This window comes from Rhinopithecus bieti, unplaced genomic scaffold, assembly GCF_001698545.2.
Source record: "Rhinopithecus bieti isolate Rb0 unplaced genomic scaffold, ASM169854v2 scaffold_17275, whole genome shotgun sequence".
NCBI classification, from domain to species: domain Eukaryota; kingdom Metazoa; phylum Chordata; class Mammalia; order Primates; family Cercopithecidae; genus Rhinopithecus; species Rhinopithecus bieti.
The window spans coordinates 1,134,318-1,146,384 of NW_016808908.1; the positions used below are offsets into that span (position 1 = coordinate 1,134,318).

General features: G+C 40.5%; 1 protein-coding gene across 1 annotated transcript in view; it reads left to right on the plus strand.

Annotated features, from left to right (window-relative positions):
* Positions 1–10,324, plus strand: part of STMP1 (short transmembrane mitochondrial protein 1) — a 13,942-nt gene extending 3,618 nt beyond the window's left edge. The window contains exons 2-3 of the mRNA XM_017887698.1: positions 7,915–7,968; positions 9,245–10,324. Coding sequence (XP_017743187.1) covers positions 7,915–7,968; positions 9,245–9,319 — 129 coding nt within the window. The 3' untranslated portion in view covers positions 9,320–10,324. The remainder of the gene's footprint in view (positions 1–7,914; positions 7,969–9,244) is intronic.
* The last annotated feature ends 1,743 nt before the right edge of the window (positions 10,325–12,067 follow it).

The following is a 12,067-nucleotide window of genomic DNA, read 5'->3' on the forward strand; positions in this document are numbered from 1 at the left end:
ACTTCGCCCGGCTAGTTTTGTATTTTAGTAGAGACGGGGTTTCACCATATTAGCCAGGATGGTCTCGATTTCCTGACCTCGTGATCCGCCCGTCTCGGCCTCCCAAAGTGCTGGGATTACAGGCTTGAGCCACCGCGCCCGGCCTTATTTTTTTAATAGTAGAGATAGGTTCTCACTATATTGCCCAGGCTGGTCTTGAACTCCTGGGCTGAAGAGATCCTCCCACCTCAGCTTCTCAAAGTGTTGGATTATGGGCTTGAGCCACTACTCCTAGACTGTTTTTAAAAAATGCATTGCTTCAGGAATTTGCATGTCATCTTTGCGCAGGGGCCATTCTGATCTCTGTATCATTGCAGTTTTAGTATATGTGCTGCCAAAGTGAGCACCCCCCCTTTCTTTTACCACAGTAAAAGACACCTCTTTGCAGATAGTAACCAACACTACCTGAGGAAAGCTACTGCTTCCTTATTCATAAGGTTTAGCTAGAGTTATTTTAAGGATGCTTTTGGAGGGAAGCTAACATGATGGCACTGCTGGGGGCTTTGTGCACACTGCCTATGATGCTGTTATTGTAATTTATTGCTTTTGTTTGTTTGTTTTTGAGACAGAATCTCACTCTGTCACCCAGGCTGGAGTGTAGTGGTGCCATCTTGGCTCACTGCACCCTCCGCTTCCTGGGTTCAAGTGCTTCTCCTACCTCAGCATCCCAAGTAGCTGGGATTACAGGCATGTGCCACTATGCCTGGCTAATTTTATTTTTTTAGTAAAGATGGGGTTTTACCATGTTGGCCAGGCTAGCCTCTAATGCCTGACATCAAGTCATTTACCCACCTCGGCCTCCCAAAGTGCTGGGATTACAGGCGTGAGCCACTGCACCTGGCTGGTTTTCCTATTATCCTTTTTACCTTCCTGAATACTCTTCATGGTCCCACTCTGATATTTTTCCATGAGGCCCTCCTGATGACTTATGCTCCTGAAACCTTTACACTATTATGTCTTTGTTTTGTTTTGTGTTTGAGACAGAGTCCTCTGTCACCCAGGCTGGAATGCTGTGGCGCAATCTTAGCTCACTGCAACCAATGCCTCCTGGGTTCAGGCAATTCTCGTGCCTTACCCTCCCAAGCAGCTGGGATTACAGACGTGTGCCACCATCCACAGCTAATTTTTGTATTTTTAGTAGACACAGGGTTTTGCCATGTTGGCTAGGTTGGTCTCAGACTCCTAGCCTCATGTGATCTGCCCGCCTCCGCCTCCCAAAGTGCTGGGATGACAGGTGTGAGCCACCGTGCCTGGCCTTACACTATTTCACTGTTATGATCCATTTCCTCATTTATTTAGGTCTCATGTCTTTTCATTAACTTCTGAATAATTATCTTGCACCTTGTTTGTTATGTTTATTTCTATTTTGTTAATTATTTCACCAGTTGATGGACATTCAATATGTTTCCACTTTTGGCTATGATGAGTAATCTTGCTAGAAATATTTGTGTGCAGGTTTTTGTGTGGATGTGTATTTTAGTTCTCTTGGGTATATACCCTAAGGTGGGATTGCTGCATCATGTGGTAACTTTTTTTTTTTTTTTTTTTTTTGAGGCAGAGTCTCGCTCTGTCGCCCAGGCTGGAGTGCAGTGGCCGGATCTCGGCACACTGCAAACTCTGCCTCCCGGGTTCACGCCATTCTCCTGCCTCAGCCTCCCGAGTAGCTGGGACTACAGGCGCCCGCCACCTCGTCCGGCTAGTTTTTTGTATTTTTTTAGTCCGGCTAGTTTTTTGTATTTTTTTAGTAGAGACGGGGTTTCACTGTGTTAGCCAGGAAGGTCTCGATCTCCTGACCTCGTGATCCGCCCGTCTCGGCCTCCCAAAGTGCTGGGATTACAGGCTTGAGCCACCGCGCCCGGCCATCATGTGGTAACTTTATGCTCAACTCTTTGAGGAACTTTTGGACTGTCTTCCAGAGTAGCTGCACCATTTTACGTTTTCACCAGTAATGTATGACAGTTTCAATTTCTCCACATCCTCGCCAACATTTGTTGTAGCTGTTATTGTTTTTGTTAAAACAATTCTAGTGGGTGTGACGTGGTTCCTTATTATGGTTTTGCTTTGCATTTCCTCAGTCACTAATGATGTTGAGCATCTTTTCATGTGCTTGTTGACTATTTGTATCTTTGGAGAAATCCTTTCATGTCTTTGCCTATTTTAATTGTAATTTAATTTTATTTATTTATTTTTGAGATGGAGTCGCGCTGTGTCACTCAGGCTGGAGTGCAGTGGTGCAATTTCAGCTCACTGCAACCTCTCCTTCCTGGGTTCGAGCAGTTTCTCCTGCCTCAGCCTCCCAAGTAGCTGGGACTACAGGCATCCACCACCATGCTTGGCTGATTTTTGTATTTTTAGTAGAGACGGGGTTTCACCAAGTTGGCCAGGCTGGTGTTGAACTCCTGACCTCAGGTGATCCACCCACCTTGGCCTCCCAAAGTGTGGCATTACAGGTGTGAACCACTGTGCCTGACCAATTTGCTGATTTTTAAATTGAGTTTTTTTTGTGTCATTCAGTTGTAAGAATTATTTATATATTCTGGATACAGATCTCTTATCAGATATATATTTGAAAATATTTTATCTCATTTTGTGTGTTGTCTTTTGACTTTCTTGATGGTATTCTCTGAAACACAGACATTTTTAATTTTGATGAAGTCCTTTTTTTTTTTTGGTTACTTGTACTTTTGGTGTCATATCTGAGAAAACTATTTGTCCAGCCCCACTCATGAAGGTTTACGCCTATGATTTCTTCGAAGAGTTTTATAGTTTTAACTCTTACATTTAGGTCTTTAATCCATTTTGAGTTAATTTTTGTTTATAGTGTGAGGTGGCAGTCCAACTTTATTCTTTGCATGTGGATATCCCATTGTCCCAGCACCATTTCTTGAAAAGATTATTCCCAGCACCATTTCTTGGAAAGACTGTTCTTTCCATATTGAGTGCCTTGGCACTCTTGTTGAAAATCACTTGACCATAATAAGCCTTTATGGTGTATTCCTGGGCTCTCCACTCTATTCCATTGATCTTTATTGATCAATAGAAACAATTCAGTCTTGTTTGCTTGCCACCACAGTAATCAGCTTTTCTTTAACAGGTACTTGGTTTTCTTAAAAAAAAAAAAATTACCTTTTTTAATTCCTACATCTTTTCATCATCTAGTAGGTCCTTGCTTCCTTAGCCTTTTCTGAGTATAGGTACCAGGAGAATGCTTCTCAGGCAGTGCTTTCATCATGTTGCTGCGGGCAAAGAGTAGTCAGTGGCTCCCTACCACAACTACATGTGAAGGAAACTCCCCTGCCTCTGTCTCCCAGGCTGGAGTGCAGTGGCATGATCTCAGCTCACTGTAACCTCTACCTCCTGGGCTCAAGTGATCCTCCCACCACAGCCTCCAGAGTAGCTAGGACTACAGATGTATGCCACCACACTCGGCTGATTTTGCACTTTGTTGGTAGAGATGTAGTTTCACCATGATGCCCACGCTGTTCTCAAACTCTTGGGCTCAGGCTATCCTCTCGCCTTGTCCTCCCAAAGTGCTGGGATTACAAGCATAGTCATTGTGCCTGGCTGCCCTACCTGCTGTTTGAAGCCCATCATCTAGCCCTGCCCAGCTTTCCATACTTAATTCTCTCCATTCTTTAACTCAAATTCTCTTTTCCAGTCAGGCCTGTTTCTTTTTTGCCAGTCATCACATCGCCATTCCCATCTTGTGCCTTGATTTTCCACATTCACTTTTCTTCGCATTTCCCTTGTCAGTTGTATTAGTCCATTTTCACACTGCTGATAAAGACATACCTGAGACTGGGTAATTTATATGGGAAAAAGGGTTTAATGGACTTACAGTTCCACATGGCTGGGGAGGCCTCACAATCATGGCAGAAAGCAAGGAGGAGCAAGTCATGTCTTACATGGATGGCAGCAAAGAGAGAGCTTGTGCAGGGGGACTCCTCTTTATAAAACCAGCAGATCTCATGAGACTTACTCACTATCATGAGAACAGCATGGGAAATACCTGCCCCCATGATTCACTTACCTCCCACTGGGTCCCTCCCACAACATGTAGGAATTAAAGATGAGATTTGGGTGGGGACACAGCCAAACCATATCACCAGTTTAAATGTGAACACTTAGCATATTTAGAGCCTTTAATGTCAACCTGAGGTACATATTTTTCAAGTATGATTTCTTAAAAGAATCACTTCTGTATCATTCATTTTGCCACTTAATGCATGGCCTAGTTCTGATTTTTGGAGCATCTGTTAACATTGAAAATCCTGTGCAGGGTCCTGCCTTCTGTTGTTACATAACTATTTTACCTAGCATTTCTTCCTATTCATCATATAAGTTATCTAAGGGCAGAGATAATTTTTAATCCTTTCATGGGGCTAAATATGAAGTTGATTTTTAGTATATTAAGGTCTGCAGTCCCTTAATCAAAATCTTTAGGGGCCGTATGTATTTGGGAAATCAGATTTCTTTTAGATTTTAGAAAAGTATTAAGCTGTATCATGTACCTTGGTACTTAACACCCCCAGCAGCATCTGGGATAGCACTTTGTAATCAAATGTATTAAATTTTTTGCTGTGAGACATAATCTCCAGTGAGGAGGTCTAAGGCAGGATCCTATATTTAAAGATTTCTATTGCTATAGCAAAAAATGATTATTCACACTAAAATGTGATAATGACTATAAATAGTCTGCTATTAGTTCAGGTCAGGTATGCTTTTGCTACCAAATGAGTTATGATGTAATGTAGTTTGGATTGAGTTGAGTTTCAGAATTGTGGATAATGGATTGTGGGGCTTCACTGATTCTTAGTGTACTCTCTATTTATAGAGCTGACAATGCAATTCTTCTGTTGTGTACTGCTCTGTGCCAGTCTAGACTTCCCTTTTAGGTCTCTTAGCTCCAGCATCTTCTGCCCATCTATTTTTCCTGTACACTGCTTTCCTCATCTCAGTCCTCTGTTTTCAAACTTGCAGTGTTGTACCATTAATTGTCCCCAATGTTCCTGTGAAAAGAAGCTACTTTTTCTTACCCCTAAAGTCTCAAAATTATTGCAGAGAGGGTGTGATAGTAATGCACTTAGTATTGAGCTTGGGAAGAAAGCATTGCACTCCTTATGCCACAGACTTCTCTACAGGGAATACTAACAGGTGACCATGTAGGGGAAGCAGGCATTGTGATGGCATTCACCTGACAGAACTACTGATGAGGTTTCCAGGTCTTGGCCTGGAAGAAGTTAGGCATTCTTGGCCTACAAAGAGGTTTCAGACTCATCCAAGACCTCCTATAATCTGACTCCAGTCTAACCTCTCAGACTCAGTCACTGTTCCTCAGATTTAGGTTTTTGTGTGTGTGTGTGTAAACATGCCTATTGACCATCCCATGAACAACATACTGTATATGCTTTTCTGGCTTCATGAATTTTTCCCTTAGTGACATTTTTCTTGTGTATTTAATCTTACAGTACCCCTTTGGTAGATCTGGTAGTATTCAGAGGCTTATGGTTTTGTTTTGTGTTGTGTTTTAAACTAATCATGAGTTTTTCATGTGCCCTGATGCCTGGCGAAGTTGCCAAAGTGAAGCCTTATTTAGAGACAGATATGGTAAGAACTAGGAATCTTAGAATGTTAGAGCTGGACATTACATTGTGAGTATAATGTTTTATAAATCAGGAAGCTCAAATCAGCAAAGTTCCAGAGAGGTTAAGTGTCTTGCTTTAGGCAAACCGCCTGATAGTGGTGGAACCAGAACTCGATTATTTTTTTTGAAAGTTTTAAATCCCATGTTTTTTCTTTTGGTGTTAGAGCTAATACTTTCATTTGATTTTTTTTTCTCTTCTTTTAAGCAAATTTAATACTCCTTCTGGATTTGGAAAACCTCTTCCTACCTGGTTTCATCCCATAGGAGAAAAAAATCATTCTGCTTCAAGGTGCAACATTGGTAAAAGTAGGATTTTGCAGGCCATATCTGATTAATCAAATGGTCAGAATGGTCTATGAGTAGAGATTAGGTAGCCTCTTCTATGTTTCTTATTGCTAATAACAAACCAATTTAAATTATGCTTTTGGTGTTTCAAGCTTAGTAAGTTTAAAGCGTACTAAGAACCCAGCTGCATTCTGTTCCCTATGTGCATCTCCAACTTGAAGATAAGGTTCAGTCATGTCATGTGTGATTGATGGTGTTAAGTGCTGCACTTTATTTTTTTAAAACCTCTCTGCTGTGTATTGACTGAATAAAAGCAACACTGATTAAAGAAAATGATGAAAACAATTCGTTCTAGTTTGAATTTATAAAATGAAAAACTAAGCTCCAGATGGAGCCTCTTAATTACCAGAGGAAAACAAGGAATTATTATCATTAAAACTCAAAGCTGAGGAGCCTTGGCCCTTTGGGGTATATCTAAATTTTCATGAACCAGTTTTTGTTTAGGAAAATAGTCAGCAAATGGGATAAATATTTAAAGTTTTCTAAATGTTGCACCTGTCTCTTGTCACTGTGTTTCCCACTGACCTTAAATGTCCTGCCAGACTGTACCTGTTAGCATGTTAGACTGTACCTGTGGGAGAGTGCTAAGCCATATGTGCTGTCAGTGGTGTGTCAGAGTTTTCTCTTCTTCACTGTCATCACATGTTTTAGTTTTTGAGTGTGAAGCTAATGTAGATTGTCTTGTCCTCCTTGTTGTGAATGCTCTTGGAGAAGTCCCTTCCCATCCTGGGCCTCAAGTTCCTCTGTTTGAACTATGAAGAGATTGTAAACTGTGAAGAGTCCCTTCATTCTCTGAGATCCTATGAGTTGGCTGAATATTTTTTATTTTTATTTTTTATTTTTTTTTGAGATGGTCTTGTCGTCGCCCGGGCTGGTGCAGTGGCTGGATTCTCAGCTCACTGCAAGCTCCGCCTCCAGGTCAAGCCATTCTCCTGCGCCTCAGCTCCCGAGTAGCTGGGATTATAGGCGCCCCGCCACTCGCTGGCTAGTTTTGTATTTTTATTAGTAGAGACGGGTTTTCACCTGTTAGCCAGGATGGTCTCGCTCCTGACCTCGTGATCCGCCTGGTCTCGGTCCTCCCAAAGGCTGGGATTCAGCTTGGCCCATGCCGGCTGAATATTTATTTATTTTGAGATGGAGTCTTGCTCTGTCTCCCAGGCTAGAGTGCAGTGGCATGATCTCAGCTCACTGCAACCTCTGCCTCCCGGTTTCAAGTGATTCTCCTGCCTCAGCCTCCCAAGTAGCTGGAATTACAGGTGTGAGCCACCCCGCCTGGCTAATTTTTGTATTTTTAGTAGAGACGAAGTTTCACCATGTTGGCCAGGCTGGTCTCAAACTCCTGACCTCAAGTGATCCACCACTTTGGCCTCCCAAAGTGCTGGGATTATAGGTGTGAGCCTCTGTGCCCAGCCTTGAGTGAATACTTTAAAAACTGAGTAACTTTTATTTGATTTAAAAAGGAATAACAATATCCATAACTAAAAAAAGACAAAAAATTGCAACATTCAACAAGAAAAATCTGAACTTTGGCTTGAGTTTCCAGAACTTGTAGTCAAGTATTTATGTGAGTTGTGAGGGGATAAGAGAATTTAGGGTAGATTTATACAGTGTTACCATTTATTATTTTTTGCAGTTTTATTTTTTTCTTATGTTTGGTTGGTGTCACCATTTATTCTTTTGTATACTCTTTAGCCTCTGGAGAGGGCATCTCTGTGTTTATAGAAGAAAAATGTGACTCTCATGTTGTACACAGCCCTAGACTGGACATTAAGGTCTTCTAACTGTCCTAAGCTTCTTAGGAAGATACTGTCTTTGTATTTTAATTTGGAATCATACTGGCACAGGACTCAGTATACACTGTAACTCTTACTATTCTATTTTTTCAGCTTGGATTTACATTGGGCAACGTGGTTGGAATGTATCTGGCTCAGAACTATGACGTAAGTGGCCATATCCATGACTACTACCTCAATTCCATGTAACTGTTTTAGAGTGACTTTTCTTTGTTTGAGGTAAGGTGTGACTTCCAGCATAAATGAGGTCCATAGGGCTGAGGCAAACTCCTGAATATTGTAGAATGGTTTGCCATTGTTTGAAAAAGTAATACAGCTCATGAAACATCTGTCCTCCATATCACCACAAGAGGGAAAAATCCCTTCAGTTCAGCTGGGCTCATGATGATCCTCAGCTGTGACTTGTTAGCCCAGAGTAATATTAAGTTGGGCCCTTAAAATTCTTTGGGAAATCATGTGATAAGTGAGAATTTAAAGATTAATTGGATAATATTTTCAGCCCCACTACCCAGTAGTGGAGATAACTTAGAATTTTGGAGATGCATCTGGGTAGGGGGACTGAAAAATATAGATCTGTATCCCATCTTCAAAATTCTAAGGGTAGCACATTTGAGGACAGAGTTTTGTGAAGCTGTATTAACCTCACTTTATAGATGGCAATGTTGAAAACCAGGTGGTGCAGCAGCCTAAGAATGGGGATTCTGGACAAGTGTTTGAAAAAGACAAGCAAGGGAAACATGATATTGATTTGTTTTGTTGTAAAGCTTTTTGTATGACAAAGGGAGTTCCTTTGTCAACCTTCGTTTGAGTCATATAGTTTTCTAGGCAAAGGCTATATTATGTCACATTTATTGTTTATACGTACAACCTTTACTTGGCACCAGATCGAGCGGAAGTGGGTGTACAAAAGTAGAAGTGGCTTTCAGAGAGGAGCATACTTATCTGACAACTTCTGATATCTTTCTATGCAGTTATGAGGCTAAGAAATAGCACTATCGGCCGTGTTTAGTGGCTCACGCCTGTAATCCTAGCACTTTGGGAGGCCGAGGTGGGCAGATTGCTTGAGCTCAGGAGTTTCAGACCAGCCTGGGCAATGTGGCGAAAGTCCATCTTTACAAAAAATACAAAAATTAGCCAGGCATGGTGGCATATCCGTGGTCCCAACTACTTGCGAGACTGGGGTGGGAAGGAACGCTTGAGCTCTGGAGGTCAATCCTATAGTGACCTATGTTTGCACCATTGCGCTCCAGCCTGAGTGACAGAGACCCTATCTCAAAAAAGAAAGCAAAAAGAACCACTATTTAGCAGATCTCTTTCGGAGGAAGATAAAAGCTTGTAAAACCATTTATCTTTGGAGGAAAAGAAGTACAAGAATATTGATTAGGTTGATGCAAAATTATAATAATCTTTTTTCTCTTTAAAGATACCAAACCTGGCTAAAAAACTTGAAGACATTAAAAAGGACTTGGATGCCAAGAAGAAACCCCCTAGTGCATGAGACTGCCTCCAGCACTGCCTTCGGGATACACTGATTCTACTGCTCTTGAGGGCCTCCTTTACCATCTGAACCAAAAGCTTTTGTTTTCGTCTCCAGCCTCAGCACTTCTCTTCTTTGCTAGACCCTGTGTTTTTTGCTTAGAGCAAGCAAAATGGGGCCCCAATTTGAGAACTACCCTACATTTCCAACATACTCACCTCTTCCCATATTCCCTTTCCAACTGCATGGGAGGTTCTAAGACTGGAATTATGGTGCTAGATTAGTAAACATGACTTTTAATGAATAGTGTCTTCTTTATTGTTTGCGATTTTTACTACCTTTTGTCAAGAGAAAAATTGATGAGTTTTGTATAGCTGGTCAGATACAAATAATAGTGACTTCACAGTTTAGCAGTTATAATGGGTACTTTTTAAATATTTGGTACTAAATTATGTTGCTGCAAAGTAATTAAAATTAACATCTAGAGCTAGTTTTTGGTGAATTATTCATTTATTTTGTACTGCTGTTAGGCAGCTCCGTAGTTGCTAATTTAACCAATGAGTCAATTTGCTGTTCATTAACTAAGAAATGATTCTGAGAATCCTGTCAGGAATTGGGGAATGAAAAAATATGCAAAATAATGGTCTTTGTCCCAGTAGAGTTCGTAGTCTATTTAGTGTGCATGTTTTTCTTTAATGATGTATTTGATCTGACTTTTCCTTCTCAGAAGAATCATACTTGGGATTACAGGTACATTTGATGTTATATGATGGATAAGTGAAAAGTTTTTAAAGGAGATTTTATACCTTTTCACATTAAAAAAGGTATTTATACTATTACTTTGTAGTGATTCTCTTAAGAAAAAATGTAGCCCAAATGTATAGTAAAATCAGCAGCTCAAGAAAAATTTCTGCTTCTCTTTGTAGTTGATGCTTTGTTTTTTCCTGCAGTCAGAAATTCCCTGAATTTGTCAAATGTATAATCAGCTTGTATTGTTTTTAAATTTTAAAAAAATTGAATAATTAACTTTCCCATAGGACAAGATACAAAAGTAATTTCATGTAAAGGGCCTTTCCCACCCCTGTTCTCTGGCTCCTGGCTCCTCTTTCACAAGTTACTGTTACCACTTTGCCTTATACTTTTGAGAAAGAGTCTGTGCCTAAACAAACATGTGTAACACAAATAGTAACTATCCACAGAGGTCTGACCCTCGTTTTCTTTTTTTTTAATGGAGATCATTCTATATCAGCAAGTAAGTAGCAAGGAACCTCATTCTTTTTTTGACTGCCTAATATTTTTTTGAATAGATACAACATAACTGATTTAATCTGCTACTGGTAAATGCTTAGGTTGTTCTTTTGCTATTACAATGATAACCTCATTCCTAATGTTATTAAACATACCGATTCAGGATAGAGCTATAAGATACAGTCCTAAAAGTATAATTTAGACTAAATATAAATACCCATTTCACTAGCTGTTTTGTTTCAGAGGGCTTGTTCAGCAGCTTCACTAATAATGCCATTTTTGAAGACATGGCAGGTTCAGAATCAATACACTGGCAGAATTGTTCAGAGCATCTTTTTTCAGATAGTAATGACACTGATTCTGTATGTGATAAAGTGATTCTGCTTCTCTTTGACAACTTGCATCTCTCCTACATGGAAGTAAGTTTTATTCCTGTCAAGGTTGTCTTTGTACGTGAGACAGATTAGGATTAAATTATGGTTTGACTTTTCTTAGCAGCGTGATCATCGGCAAGTGGCTTATTCTTTGTTCTTTTTTTTTTTAAGTTTTTTTTTTTTTTTTTTTTTTTTTTCAAGACAGAATCTCACTCTGCTGCCCAGGCTGGAGTGCAGTGGCACAGTCTCAGCTCACTGCATCCCCTCTTCCTGGGTTCAAGTGATTCTCGTGCTGCAGCCTCCCAAGTAGCTGGGATTACAGGCACCCGCCACCACATCTGGCTAATTTTTGTATTTTTAGTAACGATGAGGTTTCACCATGTTGGCCAAGCTGGTCTCGAACTCCTGGCCTCAAGTGATCTGCCCACTTCAGCCTCCCAAAGTGCTGGGATTACAGGCGTGAGCCACTGCGCCCAGCTTTTTTAAACTTTTAGGTTCATTTAATAGGTAAATTGCATGTCAGAGAGGTTTGTAGCTTATTCTTTCAGAAGCCCTTGCATTATCTGTAGATGTGGACATAAATGTCCACCTCATGGGGTTTTCATAAAAAAATTATTGAGATAATGTATGTAATGTTGCACAGTGCTTTGCAGACTATCTAATAAATAGTAGCTATTAGTACAAACTTGTTGCTTTTTGGCTAGTTCTGCAGTCACTTTTGGAATCAGCTTATGAACCACACAACAAATTTGTCATTATTCTGTAGTCACTATTTTTGATACTGATGAAAATTTACAGTATCCACCTGGATCATACCATCTGGCTCACAAGATTTGATCCTGAATTGTTAGCACAATGAACTAGGACCCCAAAGGATGAAGGTTTACCTTGTGGGTATTAAAAATGCTAGAAGCTTAGAAAGCTGTTTCCAAAGAGAGATTCCTTGTTACCAACCATGATAGCATTGCTATGGTGTGTGTGGTCTCCCAGAGTGGCTGCTTTGGGATGGGAGGTCACTTAGCTATTAGAAGGTTAGGTCTCTTTGTATTGTACCTTATAAACAAAGCTCATTTGGACTGAGGGCTTCCCTTAGGGGTGACACTTAACCTTGCCAAGGAGATCATTTCTACCAGTGGGATCCATCCAG